Consider the following 17434-nt stretch of genomic DNA (forward strand, 5'->3'; position numbering starts at 1 on the left):
GAAGTATCAGAATCTACTTCTATATGTTAGAAGTGCAGCCCACTTTGACAGGCATTCAAGGAGTTTTGATCGCTTCTGCGGGTTGCCGCGTCGATACCGTGCGCTACGCCGCTGCCGTTCGTCTATGGCAAGGATTGGCCCGGAATCCTCTGCTATCACGAAACGCCCCACTGTGAGCAAAGTCGTGTCCACACAGTTAATATTTTTTTCCCTACCGTGACTAACTATGCTACCCTCTCCCGCAGGCAAGCACTGCGAGATCGAGGTGTCGCTGGAGCCGGCGTGCGTGGCGGCGCCGTGCCTCAACAACGGCTCGTGCAGCGTGCCGCCCGGACAGGACTCCTACGTGTGCGAGTGCCCACCCGGTAATATATTATGAGTTATTGGATACTTGATATTGTAGTCAAAATTTACCTACTAACGAATGGAGTTCTGCAATGTCACACCATGTTTGTTTTTCTGCCGGCATGTTACCTAGTTGCTCCCAAGCTGATTTTTTTAAATTAACAAAGCAATGCTACTAAATATCTAAAAGATATTTCATCTCATTCCTGTCGCAATCAAATTAGAGAGAAAGAGAATGATTCAATTACACAACACATAACAATCCGTATTTGAAGTCATTCGAAAGTCATTTGAAGTCAGTCGAAAAGAATGAAGACAACAATCTCAATAAATCAATCTTATTTTATCCATCGCTTCCTCATATTTCCAGGCTTCACCGGTCGCAACTGTGAGACGAACATCGACGAGTGCGCGGGCGTGGCCTCCCCGTGCCTGCACGGCGGCCGCTGCCTGGACGCCGTCAACAACTACACCTGCGACTGCAGCGGCACCGGTAACTTTACTATACCGTTGTAAGAGGTTATTTTCTGATGAAAAGAATGAATAAGCAGAAGATTATAGGCAGTTGTGTCGGACAATAAGGAGATGGATTGCATGGCCACACCATCAGAATAGGAGCCGAGAACAAAGCGAGCATTGCCTTCGAATGGAAACCGCCTGGCGGCCACCGCAGACGCGGTCGCCCCGTGCACACATGGCGGCGCACAGTGGACGGCGAGCTGCGAGCGCAAGGCCTGAGCTGAACGGAGGCCAGAGTAGTTGCTGAGGACAGAACGGCGTGGCGCACGCTTGTAAAGGCCCTCTGTACCACTGGGGTACCATAGGACAGCAACACGCTACGTCCCGATTGAAATTTTATGTACCCTTTAAGTTTTAACGTCCCCGCAATCCTCCCTACGATCACGTACCTACTAACCGGCCTTATCCCCCCAGGCTACACGGGCCCACGGTGCAACGTGAACGTGAACGAGTGCGAGCAGCGCGGCGTGTGCGGCCACGGCGTGTGCTACGACACGCACGGCTCCTTCGTGTGCGCGTGCCGCGTGCCCTACACCGGGCCCACCTGCCAGACCGTGAGTACATGCAGGAACCTGAGACACCTTCTAGGTGATGTTACATGGTGCGTTGGCAAGCCGCACCGCAGACAGTTGGCCGCGTGATTCCACCTTGACAGCCTGCCCTGAAGCTGTTTCGCTGTATGGCAGTAAATTCCAAACGCTCGCTGTAGTTATACATAATGTGGGAGAACGAGAAGTTTTAATTTTATGTTTTATACTAATTCATTCGATGAATAAAAACTTGGCTGTTTGGGAATATGTCCTGTGCCATGTACCACGTGGCTGATCAAATCATGGAACAACCACCGCTAGCATTTGCCCAGCCGCCGACAAATTTCCGACCACACATGTACCGGTATACTTGCACAAGTGTTCAGTTCCGGTATACTTACCGTTCAAGTATACCTGTACGTGTGTAGCCGACATGCTTTTTTTTTAATTAGCCATCTTGTGTCCCACTGCTGGGCAAAGGCCTCCTTATATTTGGTCCAACGATCGCGATCCTCCGCCACTTCGGACCACTCAGGTAGGAACTTTTCCAACATGCATCAACTTTAACTACAAGTTCTACAGCTGTGGTGTTTATGTGCAGGTGTCAGGGTGTGCGTCGGGCCCGTGCGGCGCGGGCGGCGCGTGCGTGGAGGAGGGCGCGAGCTGGCGCTGCGTGTGCGCGAAGGGCTACGCGCCGCCGCTGTGCGCCGCGCCCGCCCCCGCGCCGCCCGCCCCGTGCGAGCTGCCCTGCCCGCCGCGCAGCCACTGCCAGCCGCATCACACTGCAGGTACACACTGTTTATATGGAGATATTTGGGTTAGGCTCACTATGCAAAGTAAAAAAACTTTCTCAAATCTTTACGAACGGCCGCATTGAGGACTTAGTGCTTGGATAGTCGCTTGGTGTGTCTCAGTGCGAACGTCACGAAGATTCCAGAACGTTTGTTTTACTGAGCTACTCGCTTGGTGACTCGCTAAGCGCTAAGCAAGCCTCCTGCCTGTGCGGCCGTAGCCTTATACTTCTTTGATACACGAGGCAACAGAGAAAACATTGTATAATTATTTTTGTACTTATTATCATGTTTGTTACAGGACTGCCAACGATGATGACTGGCGTGATAGTAACGAAACAGACAATTTGCGTTTGCGATCCCGGATATTACGGTATGTGTACCCCTACATATTATTATATGCTAAACTCTTTTAACTTCTCGGTATCCAACTGCCCAGGGTCGCTGGTCCTATATGTGATAAATATCACTCGGGAAGGCTTTCGTGCATATTGCATACCGAATGCATGTGTGCATTAATCTTATAAATTATAATTAAATGGGACGCATCGCCATTTCGGTAAAGATAATTATTCTTCCTATAGTAATAACTTGTGTTGTGTTCAGGCGCGTCGGGGGTGTCCCCCAACTGCTCGACGCTGGAGGCGGCGTGCGAGGCGGGCGTGTGCCAGAACGGGGCGTCGTGCGCGCTCGGGCCCGACCACTTCAACTGCACCTGCGCGCCCGGGTACAAAGGTACGAGGGGGGATAGGATGCAGGGGGGCTTGGTCACTGGTTCTGATTTGACGGCTGCAGATAAGGAAGCAATGATAAAAGTTGTACCACTTTTGTCATTGTTTTTCTTTATCTGTTGCCTGGAGATCAGACCAATAATTTCATAGGCCGAATTCTGTTTTATCATGTTTTTCTAAGCAGTTCGCAATGTTGTTTCGTGTATTATGTCAATTTGTTTTATCATTGTTACATGCATGTTTATTCGTAGCCTTTGTCTCGAATCTCTTCTAATTTTTCGTTTTTGTTAAACTATATAATTCATTCGTGCAATGTTTTTCTTTTATTTATAATGATGATGCTGTTTCTCGCTCACATGTCTAATTTAATTCTGAATGCCTGAAAAACGTGCAGGCCCTTTGATATAACCTAAAATTAGTATATTTAACTAGCGTGGAGGGCGAGATACCGCTTTTAATGTTTCTTAATCTTTACGCTTTGAATGTAAAACCGAATTGTACAGGCAACCACATAATCATCTGTCCACGGACAGTATACCGTCAGCTTATATACTTGTAAAGCTTGTTATGTGATTGCCTGTACACGTGGTGATGTGTGCGTGTGTGTGATGTTGCATGCAGGCGTGTACTGCGAGCAGGCGGCGGGCAAGGCGCTGGAGCCGCCGCCCGAGCGCTGCGCCGCGCAGCCCTGCGACCACGCCGCGCGCTGCACGGACACTGTGAGTACTGGCCTCTAGCCACCAGGTTACTGTACTATGATGAAGTGTTCTCTTTGTGTGTAAATGGGGGATTCTTCAGGATTAAGCGCAGGCCTCATAGCCAGCTAGCGAGCGAGGCGGGTGAAGATAGTTTCTCCTGTTTACATTCTTTGGTGGAAATCCCAAGCTACCGATTAACCTCGCAAGTAGCTAGCTGGCGGTGTGGCCTGCAATTATGTTTAGATACATAATTGCAGGCCACACCATTCATTATGTTTTCTGATTGTGCATGTATTTTGAAAGTTTTTTTGTGTCCATGGATGTTTTATGTAGATGCTTTGGCTTTTAGTGTAAAACATGTAAGTATAATATCCAAACTATGTAAAATAAAAATCATTAATATTACACTACATTCACAGATCACGCCCTTCACACCTTCGGTATTGAAATCACACAGAAGTACACAATCACTTATGCCCCTCACAGGTGTTAAGAATTGATTTGTAATGAGCACACTTTGATCACAAATCACATCTCACTAGTCATATAAACCAGTGACATGCAACAAAGTGTTAAATCTAGATTTTGTGTCTTATCTCGATTTATAAGAAACGTCAGTCCATATAGATTTATGGCATAAATCGAGATGCAACACTAAATCTAGGTTTAATATTTTTGTGCAAGTGGCCCTATGTAAGTATTCCTCCTCAGCCGACCGGATTCCGCTGTGAGTGCGAGGCGGGGTGGGGCGGCGCGCGCTGCGACGCTCCAGCCGCGCTTCCCGCGACCGCCGAGCCGTGCGGCCGCGCCTGCCTCAACGGAGTCTGCCGCGGCGACGCCTGCGAGTGCCGCCCCGGCTACAGCGGGCAGATGTGCGAGGTGGCGCACGATTGCAGGGCCAACGGGTGCGCGCCACGACAGGTGTGTTATTGACTCATTTTATCATGATTAGGGCACGTAAGGGCGAGGCCCCATTGCTGCGGTTTTCCATCTTTTTTATATCAGAACCCGTGAAATGTAAAAAAAACCAGCACCGCAACAATGCCTGAAGGCGTTTTGAACACTGATTGGGCAAGGTTAGGCCAGCAGACTTTAGGATGACTTGTGTCGTCATAACACAGAAACAGCCCACGTCAAGACTACATACATTTTGTCGTTATATCCACGATTGGGAGAAAGGGTTGGAAGAAAGCTATAAGATACAAATAATTAAACTCGAGTGCTCTTGTCTCGTACCTACATTAAAAACAAAACATAGCTACATACCTACATCGGTATCTATTTCTCGCAGGAGTGCCTGGAGGAGAACGGCGGGTGGCTGTGCGGCGCGCCGGCGGCCGCGTCCCCGTGCGCGTCGTCGCCGTGCCACAACGGCAGCTGCGTCGCGTCGCGCGCCGGCCTGTTCAAGTGCGTGTGTCCGCCGGGGTACACGGGTGAGACACTTGCAGACTACTGCACTACGATAGTAGTGGTTAAAGTATAAAACCAGCAGATATCCAATAATTTCTTTCAACGAGACAAACTGACCACAATTTACGGCGGAAAGATCATAATCATTCCTTCGATTTAGGGTGTCATTCAGGTGTATAGGAAATAGAAACCATTTTGGTACATTCTAATTAATTATGTATTGTAGAGATTACATTTACTTACCACTATCACTACTTGTAACATAGTTATCATCTATAAATACTTTTCCTAGCATATAGGCGGGGGTGTCGCGTATTCTTTTGCCTTTTAAATTGATCGCGAACGGCAGCAGCGAGGGATGCCGCAAGTGTATGCCGCGGGCCTCGGGCGTCCACGCGAGCACCTTGCACGTGGAGCCCTGCTTGGCCGTCACCGACACCCAGCCTATGGACGACAGCACCACGTCCCCGCAACAAGTCTTCGGTCCTTCTCCGCTGAACTCCAGCGCTTCCTCACGTCTCTGCAGCCCGGGCCAGCTGGCCAGCCGCTCTGCTCCACCAATGGGAGCGCCGAACAGCTCTGTTCCTACAAACTCGTCGTAGATCTCGTCGGCGTCCTCAGTCCTGGTGACGGTGATCGGCAGCGCGTCTGAGCAGTATATTGTGAACCTGCACGGCTCCTCGCATTCGAGGAAGTCTATGCGAGCCAGGCCCCCGATGAACAGCGTGGAGCCCGGGAACAAGTAGTATGTCTGCGGTCGGATCAGCTTCTTGGGAATAGTGACGAGCAGCTCCTCCGTGGTGAGCAGTGACAGCACCTGGTCGGGGTGGATGACCCCGGGGGTGTCGAACAACCATTTGCTTTTGGCAAACATCTCATCCCTCTCATTGAAACCTAGTCTTTTACGCTTTTCCTGAGTGTTGTAGTCTTCGTTGAAATCCCGGGGGTCGCTGAAGGTCCTGCCGATGTGGCCTATGAGAGTTGGTAATTCTGGCGTGCTAGTGCCTTCTACCTGTTCCCTTCGTATCTGATTCTCGATCTTCATGAGCTTGGAGTCTGCGCGGAGCCGGCGCGTGCGCTCGTGGATCTTCCAGCCGGAGGGGCGGTTGATGGGGAACTTGAGCAGGTTGAGCGTGGTGCCGGGCCAGCGCGACACCGTGGCGCGCCGCACCAGCGCCGCCGCCTGCACCTTGCAGTAGTCGGACTGCAGCAGCGCGTTGAACAGCGAGCTCTTGCCCACGTTGGTGCAGCCCACGAGGTGCACGTCCCCGCGTGCTAGCCACAGCTGGAACATGGCGGACACGAGGCTCTCCACGCCGTACCCGGTCTTGGCGGAGATCAGCGCCACATGCTTGATGTTGGCCTCGCCCAGCTTGGTCTTCTTCAGTTCGGAGACCAGCGATTGTCGCACGCGCTTCAGGTAGCCGATGCTGTCGCCTGGCAGGAGGTCCACCTGTAATGTAATAATTTGTTAATTATAAGAATCCTGGTGATCATTTGTATTTTACATTTATATCAAAAGTACAAAGTGAGTTTTTTGTTTCATAATTGGGAAAATTACCTTATTGCCCACAACAATGATAGGTCTCTTGGTGCCAATGATGTCCACGATGCCAGGCCAGATGGAGCATGGGTAGTCCAATAGATCTACCATCAATATCACCAGGGATCTCACATGCCTAAAAAAGATAAAAAAATATTCTTATTGGTTCTGCTTTTTACACATTTTCAGGTTTTAAAGGCATAGATTATTTTTCATTCCACAGCCCAGTGGCTATTATAATTACCAGCAGGATATTATAGTCACTATGGTACATACTAGTGATGTAACGAATGTGTGTTTTTGGACATTCGCGAATGCGAATATCTGATATCGACATTCGCGAATGCGAATGCGAATGCGAATATTCAGTTTGTGTTAAAATTTGGGGCCATTTGCATGGTTTGGTGACTATCTAGTACTGGACGAGGTACATTCCGTTCAAGACGCATTCCGAATCAGACTAGCCAATAATTGTCGCAGTTTTTGTTAAAGTACACTTTAGTTAGCCCCGTAACTGTTACGACACATTGCGACTATGTGCTTTTTCTGGGGACGACTTACACGAAACATTTAAAATATTTAAATCTATGGCTGTCTTGCTCTGACACTTCAGGGTTATTGGTAAAGTAGACCTGATCCTTTCAAGAGGTGATAGAGGAAGACATTTTCAGTCGATTGAACCCTATAATGCATTGTCCGAAACTTAACCATTTGTAACATATTGAATATGTAAGTTTTTTTATGTTTTTCAAAAAATTTAAGCTTAAAACTGAAAATAAAAAGAAACTATTTCAATAATTTTTTTGGTTGTTTGCCATAAATAAGTGACACCTAAAATTAACTAATTAAAAAAATCAAATGCGCATTAATTGACTTAAATTAGACACAATACCTCAAAATAGTTAAACATTTAAAAAAATATTCAAAACGTAAAAACAAATAAGTTAAATTAAAAAAGAATGTCATATGACAATTTTTTGTGCACTTCAGCTTAAAAACATTGTCAACTTATAAGCTTTCAAATAAGATATTTCAATATCAAAACGATTTAGGTATCACTAAGATATGGCCAAAACAACCAGAGAAATCGGAGAAAACTCAATAGAGGTTTCCATACTAAAGTCAACAGACTGAAAACAATCACACTTTTTACCTTTAAATTGGGCTAATATTGTTAGTTTTCCTATTGAATTTTGTCCGCCTGTGCTGGTTGTTTTGGCCATATGTTAACCTTAGGCCTTTTTCAGTCGATTGAACCCTATAGGGTTTATTTTCCTGTATCACCTCCTGAAAGGATCAGGTCTACTTGCAAATAACCCTGTATACTGTCAAAATACGCTTTTTTATTATGTTTAGGTCTTATGAAACTATTAACTATAATATGTTAAGTTTCATTTCCCAAAGTAAATAAATAATACCAAATGATAAAGTAAGACTGGAAATGTGATTAACAGGGTAACTTGTGATAAAAAGGTTATAGACGAATGGATTTAGATTTTGTTAACCTATCTACCATTATTTTCAAATAGTTTTTTAATAAGTACTGATAGTTATTCGCAAAAATTCGCACAAAATTTTGCGAATGCGAATATCCAAAAAAATGCGAATATTCGCGAATGCGAATGCGAATATTCGTTACATCACTAGTACATACTTATTTACTTAATAAATAAATCACCTTATAGACTGCAGTAATTTTTCATATTCCTCTGGCTGCACATTTACATCCAAAGCTATATTGTACTCTTTGAGGAAATGACAGCGCTGACACTCCACGGAGCTCTGCTCCTCGAGACTGCAGTTCTTCAATATCTCACTGGGCAAGTAGCCGGGGATGGCGGGGTCACTGCAGTGCAGCAGGGCCCCGCAGCCCCCACACGGCACCCCCGTCACCCCCGACGAGGGGTCGGCCGTCCCATACTGCTTGCTCATTTCATAGTCTAGTGTCGCCTCATCTTCATCCTCCTCGAGTTTAGTATCATCAAATTGTTCATAGTTGGTCATCCATTGATTTAGTCTGGAGCGATCAAATTCAGTTTGCTCTACACCTGTGGCTTGTTTTTGTGGCTTCTCTGGAGGTTTGTCATCAGTGTCGGCATCCTCAATGGGTGTGGTACTAGCAAAGGGCAGTTGGAATGCCTTCTCCGGGGTTGGAGGTTCCACCTCATCTTCCTTCAGCAGGCGCTCCTGGTCCACGAGGTAGCGCAGCGCCACCGGCAGCGGCGGCAGGCTCTTCTCGTAATACTCTCTCGCCTGCTTCTTTCGAGCTGCGTCTATAGTTTTTTGGTAGTATTTGAAGTATCCGGTGTGTAGCTTTTCACTTTCCAAGTGCGAGTTCCAAGTGATTTTGTCTTTATGTTTTGCGAAGAGCGTCTGAAAATCCTTCGTTTTACTATTATTTTCAATGTTTTCACTGGTTTCAGGGCCATTAGAAGCCGCGGCGAAGTTGTTTCTCTTGTTTTGTTGAAATGTTAATCTTAGACATAACCTCAAAATATTGCGCGTGGGATAAAGCATTGTTCATAAAACAATAAGAATTCTCTGTTCACTAATTCATTGTTTTAGTTTATTTATTGTACTATTAGGCTGATTTATTTATATTTCACTAAATACAAACAAAAAATATGAAATTTAGGTCATTGTTGTGACAGCGCTATTTGACAATTACTAGTGATGTGCCACGCCCGCGTGAATCGAAGTCGCGGCGATTCTAGTGGTGTAAAGTAAATCGATTAATCAAACGTTGTGTGATGTGAATGTTGTTAAAGCGAATCAAATTGATAAATTATATAATTTAATTATTTAGAAACTACGGAAATAAACATAAATTCACGTGAAAAAACGATTAATCGTAAATTAAACTTGTTATATGGAATTTCAATAATGCTTGTTATTTTGCACACTTGTCTAAACAAAGTGAACAGTATTAGCCAATACCTCGGTGTGAATACTTTACATGTGTTAGCCAACTTAAATTATTTTGAGTTTAATCATCTGATGGAGATATGGAGAAATTAATAGCAGTATTGCAGATATATTTATTGTTTTTAAAATGTAAGTTTTTTTAACTTGTATTTGTCTGAAGTGGAGTTATGTGTTATTAATTTACTTTTTTAAATTTTTAAGGTCATTACTGCGAATCAGACATCGACGAATGCCAGGTGCCGAAGATTTGCAACAACGGAGTCTGTGTGAACGTCCCTGGGACGTATCAGTGTTATTGTAGGCCAGGTGGGTACTAACTACTTAATTGTCTATTGTTTTTTACTTCCGCAGCTTTTGCCATTTTGGGATTTTATTAGTATTCTTATGCACTTTTAATTAGGTGGGTAAAAAATCAAAATATTATTTTTTATACGCATGAAAACTGTATCATATAAATGGTAAGGGTGAAATTCATCTTGGCCCGGTTCCGCTAATTATACCCGCATATTCAGAGTACGATCACCATGAATCCATAACATATTGCTTGTGGTTGCAGGCTACACGGGCGATAGTTGCGAGCAGGACATCGACGAGTGCCTGTCGGCGCCGTGCCGGCACGGGGGCTCGTGCCGCGACCTCGAGAACAACTTCGAGTGCGACTGCGCGGAGGGGTTCGAAGGTGAGGAGGATATTTCAATTTACAAGGAATTAAATTAATACTTTATGTAAAAATATTCGCAGTTTCGCATAAAAAAATATTATAATAATTTAATCGTAAATATAGCAATGCTAAATGCAATATCAGTTCTTTTAATCTGACTATTTTATACCTGATGGGTAATAAAAACTTAATTATATTATAATTTTCCCTTATCTATGTTTGGCCTTCAGTAGAGAAAGTATAGAACCATGATTTCAACATGATTACCCGCAGCAGCAGCTGCTTTTGAATGGTTTCTCTTGTTTATTTTACTTTTGTTTTGTTAACATAAATAACACATCATATAGATTAAACGAATAAAATTATAATATAATCGGATCACTTTATTCCATCCCTATTATTATCCTGGTTTAAAAAAAAAACTTTACTGGTTTAATACAACACTTTTTACACTTATAGATCATTTAGGTTACTATAATGAAGCAGATTTTTCCATTTAGATTGGTTTAATTGTTGGCAATTGTGAACTTAATTCATATTTTATTCTTTGTGTTTTAGTACTTCCTCTAAAATCAACAAATATGTGTGAAAAGTGTTATTATAATAATACATACATTTGTTATTTTACACTTTTAACACACATACCGGGAATAAACAATATGGTCCCGAAAATTTTAACCGTGTTATCCACCAGCCAATCCCCTCTTCCAGGAAAAGACTGCTCGGTGAACATCGACGACTGCGCGGGCGCGCCGTGCGGCGCGGGCGGCACGTGCGTGGACGGCGTCAACGACTTCACCTGTCTCTGTCCCGAGGGGCTGACGGGCGCCAAGTGCGAGCAGGACATTGATGATTGCGAGGTGAGCGGGAGTGGAGGATAAGTTACTAGCTGTTCTCGCGAGCTTCGCTTCGGCTTAAAAACTTTTCCTGTGGGAATTCTGAGATAAAAAGTAGCCTATGTTCTTTCTCAGATTATCTCTATCAAATTTCATTCAAATCCATTCAGTAGTTTTGGCGTGAACGAGTAACAGCAGACACAGTTACTTTCGCATTTATTATATTAGTTACGATAGGATTAGGATTAGTTAGGATTGTTTTAGGTAATAACTTAGGTGTGGTGATGGTGTTATTCAAAGGTAACCTTAGTTGTATTATTACGCCGTAAGTGTACCATACTATATTTTATTTGCGAGTTATGTCTTAGGTTAGGTATTGGTAGTGGCTAGATGAGGAACGCATCTAAGAGTTTTGTGGCGCTTCTTAGGAGGTACGAATGGCAGAGATTATGTTTCTAACTGCATGTTGTTCCCCAGGGCTCGCCCTGCCAGCACGGCGGGCGCTGCGTGGACCTGCTGAACGGGTTCCAGTGCGACTGCGCGGGCACCGGGCACGCGGGCGCGGCCTGCGAGCTCAACGTGGACGAGTGCGCGTCCACGCCGTGCGCTCACGGGGCCGCCTGCGTGGACGAGCTGGACGACTACCGCTGCGTGTGCCACGCGGGCTACACCGGTGAGTGTACTGGATATAGGCTATATTTAGGCCAAGTTTCTCACTTGGGCAGCTACCTAACTATGTAGGGAAGACTGTACTCAAAGAAAATTCCGCCACTGACAGCGCTGCATTTCATACTAAAGTTCTTCATAAATGGCGGTTCTCAGGTGTGGAACTGACCGTGGGATTGTTTTTCCACATTCAGCTAACCCAGTTAGTGTCTTAAACAAACAGTTTCTCCAATGGAGAGATGCTATGTTCTCTATTCTTTTGGTCTTTTAGAATACTAATTTGTATTTTGACATGACGTGACGTTCCTATGTAAAACTAATTTTCCTCTCCTAATTTCGCAGGAAAGAACTGCGAGGTAGACATCAACGAGTGCCTGCCCAACCCGTGCCAGCACGGCGGGCAGTGCCTCGAGCACTCGAACACGACGCTGTACGCGCCCGCGGCCGCCGCCTCGCAGCCGCTGTTGCCGGCCGTGTTCAGCCAACCCTTCTCTTATGAGAATGCTAGCGGGTAAGTTCATGATAGGTGGTTTATGAAGTTGTAAGTTCAATTTAGACTAAAATTATTAATTTTTGCAATGTTAGTTTAGTTAGTTAGGATTTTTTGTAGCTGTCTACCTATTCTATTCTATGTGACAGCGTTTGTACAAGCAACGGACATACATTTCTCAAGAAGCGCACTACCGTCATCATTTACTAACACGCGCAACGTTTTAGTTATTAATAAACTCAGTAATTTAACAGCATTCAATCCGGGCGGTTTTCTTTATCATTCTTTAGAGTCTATCACCACCATATATCAATTACTCACCTTTTTTGGTCCTTCGAGTCGGATTGTATGCTGTACCCGTATCACGAAAATTCGAGTTAACGAATAGAATCGAATGCGAGTGCGACTATTGTCAACTTGACAGCACTTTCGGACACTTTTTACCTTTCGAATGAGTTTCGAAAATAATGACCACAGAGTACATAATATTATTCTGACAATGACCTATGGAATGATAGCTGTCAAACTTTCGCAAATCTATACACCGCCATTTTGTTGTTGACAGGTTGACAGCACTTTCGAATAGACTATCGAATAGAATGTGCTGCGTTTTTTCCGGAACGCTCTACAGTAATATCTGATACTCTCGAATTGAAACTTTGTGTATACTCGCTTTTTAGGTCTAAACTGTCTTCCGAAGCTTGGACCATTTCCCTCCACGCTGGTCCACTGCCCGTTAAATGTCCATCTTGATGTGCTTACTCATTGTTTTACCTACTGCAGTTTCTCGTGCATCTGTGTGCCCGGCACGGTGGGCGCGCGCTGCGAGACGGACGTGGACGAGTGCGCGTCGGGCCCCTGCGCGCACGGAACCTGCGTGGACCACACGGGCCACTACTCGTGCGACTGCCTGCCCGGCTACGAGGGCCCGCGCTGCTCGCTGGACATCGACGAGTGCGCGCGGTCAGTACCACCCCGCCCTACACACTACACACCTGCGTGGACCACACGGGACCTGCGTGGACCACACGGGCCACTACTCGTGCGACTGCCTGCCCGGCTACGAGGGCCCGCGCTGCTCGCTGGACATCGACGAGTGCGCGCGGTCAGTACCACCCCGCCCTACACACTACACACCTGCGTGGGCCACACGGGACCTGCGTGGACCACACGGGCCACTACTCGAGTCTACATGTGACGCACGTGGCGAGTGCGCGTCGAACATCGAGATCGGGATTGCGTCCATTTGATGTGTGGAGGATTCCTAGCCAGAAGTTCAGATGATAATCAACAGATGGCGCTCAGAACTCAATACAGAGAAGATGTATGGAAACGAAGCAAATTACTATGAAATCCCACATCGCGGTATCAAAGCTTCTCAGCTACACTGTAATATATACAAATACCCAACGCTAACCGTTTGGCAGCTGCCTGCCAGGCCACACCACCCGGCCTGATTGGAGGAACTTCCCTTTGCATGGAGATGCACCAACACTCTAGCATCTCCATAGTGGTGACCCCGACGTGATATGAACACGCAACCTTCTGATAACATTTTGTAAATGAAACATTTTCATTGCTCTATATAAACTAACATCCTATGTCCACCCTTAGTTACCAGCCGTGCGTGCACGGGCGCTGCGTGGACGGGCGCGCGACATACACCTGCGAGTGCCAGGCGGGCTGGGGCGGCGCCAACTGCTCCGTGGCGCTGGCGGGCTGCCGCGCCGCGCCGTGCCGCCACCGCGGGCACTGCCGGCCCTGGCTGCGCGGCGAGAGCGACCACCGCTTCAACTGCACCTGCGCGCCGGGCTACGCGGGGCAGACGTGCCAGCAGGTCAGTGTGTGGGGCTGCGGGGGCTGCGGGGCCGGCCCTGGCTGCGCGGTGAGAGCGACCACCGCTTCAACTGCACCTGCGCGCCGGGCTACGCGGGGCAGACGTGCCAGCAGGTCAGTGTGTGGGGCTGCGGGGGCTGCGGGGCCGGCCCTGGCTGCGCGGCGAGAGTGACCACCGCTTCAACTGCACCTGCGCGCCGGGCTACGCGGGGCAGACGTGCCAGCAGGTCAGTGTGTGGGGCTGCGGGGGCTGCGGGGCCGGCCCTGGCTGCGCGGCGAGAGTGACCACCGCTTCAACTGCACCTGCGCGCCGGGCTACGCGGGGCAGACGTGCCAGCAGGTCAGTGTAGTGTGGAGCCGTGACTGAAGAAACATTTATATGATGCGAGCTGCACCGATTCAACATACTGCGAATCGGTCAGGCTCGCAACGCTTGTGATATCATGTTCTCCTATGGAACACCTGATTCGTGTGTACGATAAGTCCTTTCATGATTGTTAAAGGTGTTAAAATAATCAATCTACTACTTGCAGTACAAAATTCCTTCAAACCGCCATTAAAAACTTATTGCACAATAAATATATTGCACAATATTATTGTAGGTTTAAGCGATAAGGCCGCCGTTTTTGTACATATGTGTTAGTATTTAAGTTATGCAAGTTTATTTAATGTGTTTGTGCGCGCAAATAAAGAATATTCTATCTATCTATCTATTCTAGGTCTAGGGTCCGCCTTAAATTGCATGACACTAACATCTCCACCCCACCCCGCAGATAACCACGATGTCGTTCTCCACGAGCAGCTACGCGGAGGTGAACACGAGTCGCGAGGAGGGCTACGACATCTCGTTCCGCTTCAAGACCACGCTGGGCAGCGGGCTGCTGGCCATGGGCCGCGGACTCACGTACTTCTTCCTAGAGCTGTCCGATGGACGGCTGAATCTGCATTCGAGCTTGTTGAATAAGTGGGAGGGGGTTTTCATTGGGTCGAATTTGAATGATAGTAATTGGCAGAAGGTTAGTGGATTGCAAAGTGTTATGTTAAAAGTATTACTTGTATTCTAGATGCTTAATTATTATGATTTTAATATTGACACTTGTGTCTGTTGCAAAGTTATATTATTTACAACTAAGGCTATATTATAGAGGAACTAGATTTCCGCTTCGTTGCACTGTTCTATTTTTAGGGTTCCGTAGCCAAAAGTATATATATTATAGTTTCGTCATGTCCGTCTGTCCGTCTGTCCGTCTGTCCGTCTGTCACAGCCGATTTACTCGGAAACTATAAGTACTACAGTGATGAAATTTGATGGGAATATGTGTTGTATGAACCGCTACAAAAATATGACACTAAATAGTAAAAAAAAGAATTGGGGGTGGGGCCCCCCATACATGTAACTGAGGGATGAAATTTTTTTTTTCGATGTACATACCCGTGTGGGGTATCAATGGAAAGGTCTTTTAAAATGATATAAAGTTTTCTAAAAAACATTTTTCTTAAAGTGAACGGTTTTTGAGATATCAGCTCTCAAAGTCGTAAAAAGTATGTCCCCCCCCCTCTATTTTTATAACTACGGGGTATAAAATTCTAAAAAAAATAGAGGTGATGCATGCTAATTAACTCTTTCAACGATTTTTGGTTTGATCAAAGTATCTCTTATAGTTTTTGAGATAGGTTGATTTAAAGTTTATTATATTTGCTGCTACGGAACCCTTTGTGCGCGAGCCCGACTCGCACTTGGCCGGTTTTTAATATTTGCTTTTGTAATTTTAGTTCTTGGCGCAAATAAATTGTATTGTATTGTACCTATTGTAAATTCGCATTTAGCATACTTTCCATGAATTTAAGAACAAATATCGGAAGCTTCCATATTTTTATTACCATGATAAAAATCACAAACCACCCATCCACATCCACAGGTGTTCGTAACAATCAACTCGTCCCACGTGGTCCTGGCAGCCAACGAGGAGCAGACCATCTACCCCATCTCGCAGAACGAGGCGTTCAACAGCAGCGTGACGTCATTCCCCGTGGTCAGGCTGGGTGCGGCCGGCTCGGGATATGCTACCTTGACTCATGGACCCAATGCGTTTGTGGGCTGCTTCCAGGACGTGCTGGTCAATGGACTCTGGGTACGTGGGGTTAATATACATATTGTATTATAGCGTATAGAGCAGTAGTGTGACGTCATTCCCCGTGGTCAGGCTGGGCGCGGCCGGCTCCGGTTATGCTACCTTGACTCATGGACCGAATGCGTTTGTGGGCTGCTTCCAGGACGTGCTGGTTAATGGACTCTGGGTATGTAAAACCGTTGCACCATGCATTAAAACAGTCGGTTTTGGTGACTCAAATATCCTTAGCCATGTAGGACATCTGTTGCATTAGATTCTATGCCCCATGAAGGGCTAGTACGGGGCGCATTTAAGACGTGACAAAACTTTTCCGTCGCGCTCGCTCTTGAGACTGCGCGATGTGAGTGAGCGTGATGCAAACTTATGTCGCGTCTTAAATACCCCGTGTTACTAGTTCAAATATTCGTAGGATTATAAATTGAATCTGTGTGTCCAGGTCCTCCCCGACGACACGAACTCCACCGACCCGGACCTCGACTCCATGGACCCGCCACCCGAGCCGGCGCTGGCGGCCGCGAGCACCCTGCGCGGGGTGTCGGCGGGGTGCCCGCGCGCGCCGCAGTGCGAGCCCAACCCGTGCCGCCGCGGCGCCTGCCACGACGCCTGGACCAGCTTCCGCTGCCAGTGCGCGCGCCCCGCGCTCGGCAACACCTGCCAGTACAGTGAGTACCTCCACAAGTAGCACTTAAACTGAAAAATCTATAGTGCGTGACTGTTTACGCTATTTAAGTTGGACGCATGATACACCTCTGCAGGGATGCTGCAACCATTCAGAGTGCGCCTTCAATACTAGCGGCTTTGATAAATTGAGTAACAAGGATATTGGCTGAAGGCCGGTTACGTTATAGGTTCACAAAACATCTAATTATGAACTGCCACCTTTCCTGTGTAAAACCTTCCTTCTATCTGTAACACAATATCTCCCCCGCAGCCTACACAGCGGCCACTTTCGGTCACGAGGCGGCGGTGCCTCGCTCGCTGGTGGCGGTGCGCGTGGAGGACGCGGCGCGGCGGCTGGTGCACGCCGCCATCGACATCTCCATGTTCGTGCGCACGCGCAAGCCCACCGGATATATATTCTACCTCGGCTCCGGGCCCCGGTGAGTGCGCAAAAAGTTGAAAAGATGGTCGAGGAGTTTTTTAACGGGGCCTTTGTGAAATTGTGGTAGAGTAATATTATGACAACGGCCAAATAATTGTAAAATTTTACGTTCAATAAAATGATATTCTATTCTATTCTGTGCTGTGACCCTATATTTCCTCGGAAGCTCCTTCTGTTGGCACCAGCCAACAAAGTAACTCTCTGAGTCGAGACACAGAC

At 46.7% G+C, this 17434-nt stretch overlaps 2 protein-coding genes across 2 annotated transcripts in view; one reads left to right on the forward strand and one right to left on the reverse strand.

Annotated features, from left to right (window-relative positions):
* Positions 1–17434, forward strand: part of LOC105387353 (protein crumbs) — a 52283-nt gene that overhangs the window by 16905 nt on the left and 17944 nt on the right. The window contains exons 7-26 of the mRNA XM_048625652.1: positions 246–365; positions 716–838; positions 1279–1418; positions 1996–2182; positions 2487–2558; positions 2792–2920; positions 3538–3635; positions 4326–4535; positions 4906–5047; positions 9694–9798; positions 10049–10171; positions 10865–11013; positions 11467–11662; positions 11998–12166; positions 12929–13108; positions 13760–13982; positions 14755–14997; positions 15901–16113; positions 16550–16775; positions 17045–17213. Of these exons, the coding sequence (XP_048481609.1) occupies positions 246–365; positions 716–838; positions 1279–1418; positions 1996–2182; positions 2487–2558; positions 2792–2920; positions 3538–3635; positions 4326–4535; positions 4906–5047; positions 9694–9798; positions 10049–10171; positions 10865–11013; positions 11467–11662; positions 11998–12166; positions 12929–13108; positions 13760–13982; positions 14755–14997; positions 15901–16113; positions 16550–16775; positions 17045–17213 (3217 nt within the window). The remainder of the gene's footprint in view (positions 1–245; positions 366–715; positions 839–1278; positions 1419–1995; positions 2183–2486; positions 2559–2791; positions 2921–3537; positions 3636–4325; positions 4536–4905; positions 5048–9693; positions 9799–10048; positions 10172–10864; positions 11014–11466; positions 11663–11997; positions 12167–12928; positions 13109–13759; positions 13983–14754; positions 14998–15900; positions 16114–16549; positions 16776–17044; positions 17214–17434) is intronic.
* LOC105397654 (nitric oxide-associated protein 1) lies at positions 5224–9239 on the reverse strand. Its single transcript, XM_011569672.3, has 3 exons — positions 8246–9239; positions 6586–6703; positions 5224–6477 (listed from the first exon to the last, which is right to left on the reverse strand). The coding sequence occupies exons 1-3, from the start codon at positions 9082–9084 to the stop codon at positions 5260–5262; spliced, it is 2175 nt and encodes a 724-aa protein (XP_011567974.3). The 5' UTR covers positions 9085–9239; the 3' UTR covers positions 5224–5259.

Source organism: Plutella xylostella, chromosome 15, assembly GCF_932276165.1.
Source record: "Plutella xylostella chromosome 15, ilPluXylo3.1, whole genome shotgun sequence".
NCBI classification, from domain to species: domain Eukaryota; kingdom Metazoa; phylum Arthropoda; class Insecta; order Lepidoptera; family Plutellidae; genus Plutella; species Plutella xylostella.

Excerpts from the sequence above, each read along its gene's own strand:
- LOC105397654 (XM_011569672.3), bottom strand. The coding sequence starts at position 9,084 with ATGCTTTATCCCACGCGCAATATTTTGAGGTTATGTCTAAGATTAACA. Across the intron at positions 6,704-8,245 it reads AAATTACTGCAGTCTATAAG|GCATGTGAGATCCCTGGTGA; the intron begins GTGATTTATTTA and ends TATCTTTTTTAG. Across the intron at positions 6,478-6,585 it reads TCATTGTTGTGGGCAATAAG|GTGGACCTCCTGCCAGGCGA; the intron begins GTAATTTTCCCA and ends ATTACATTACAG.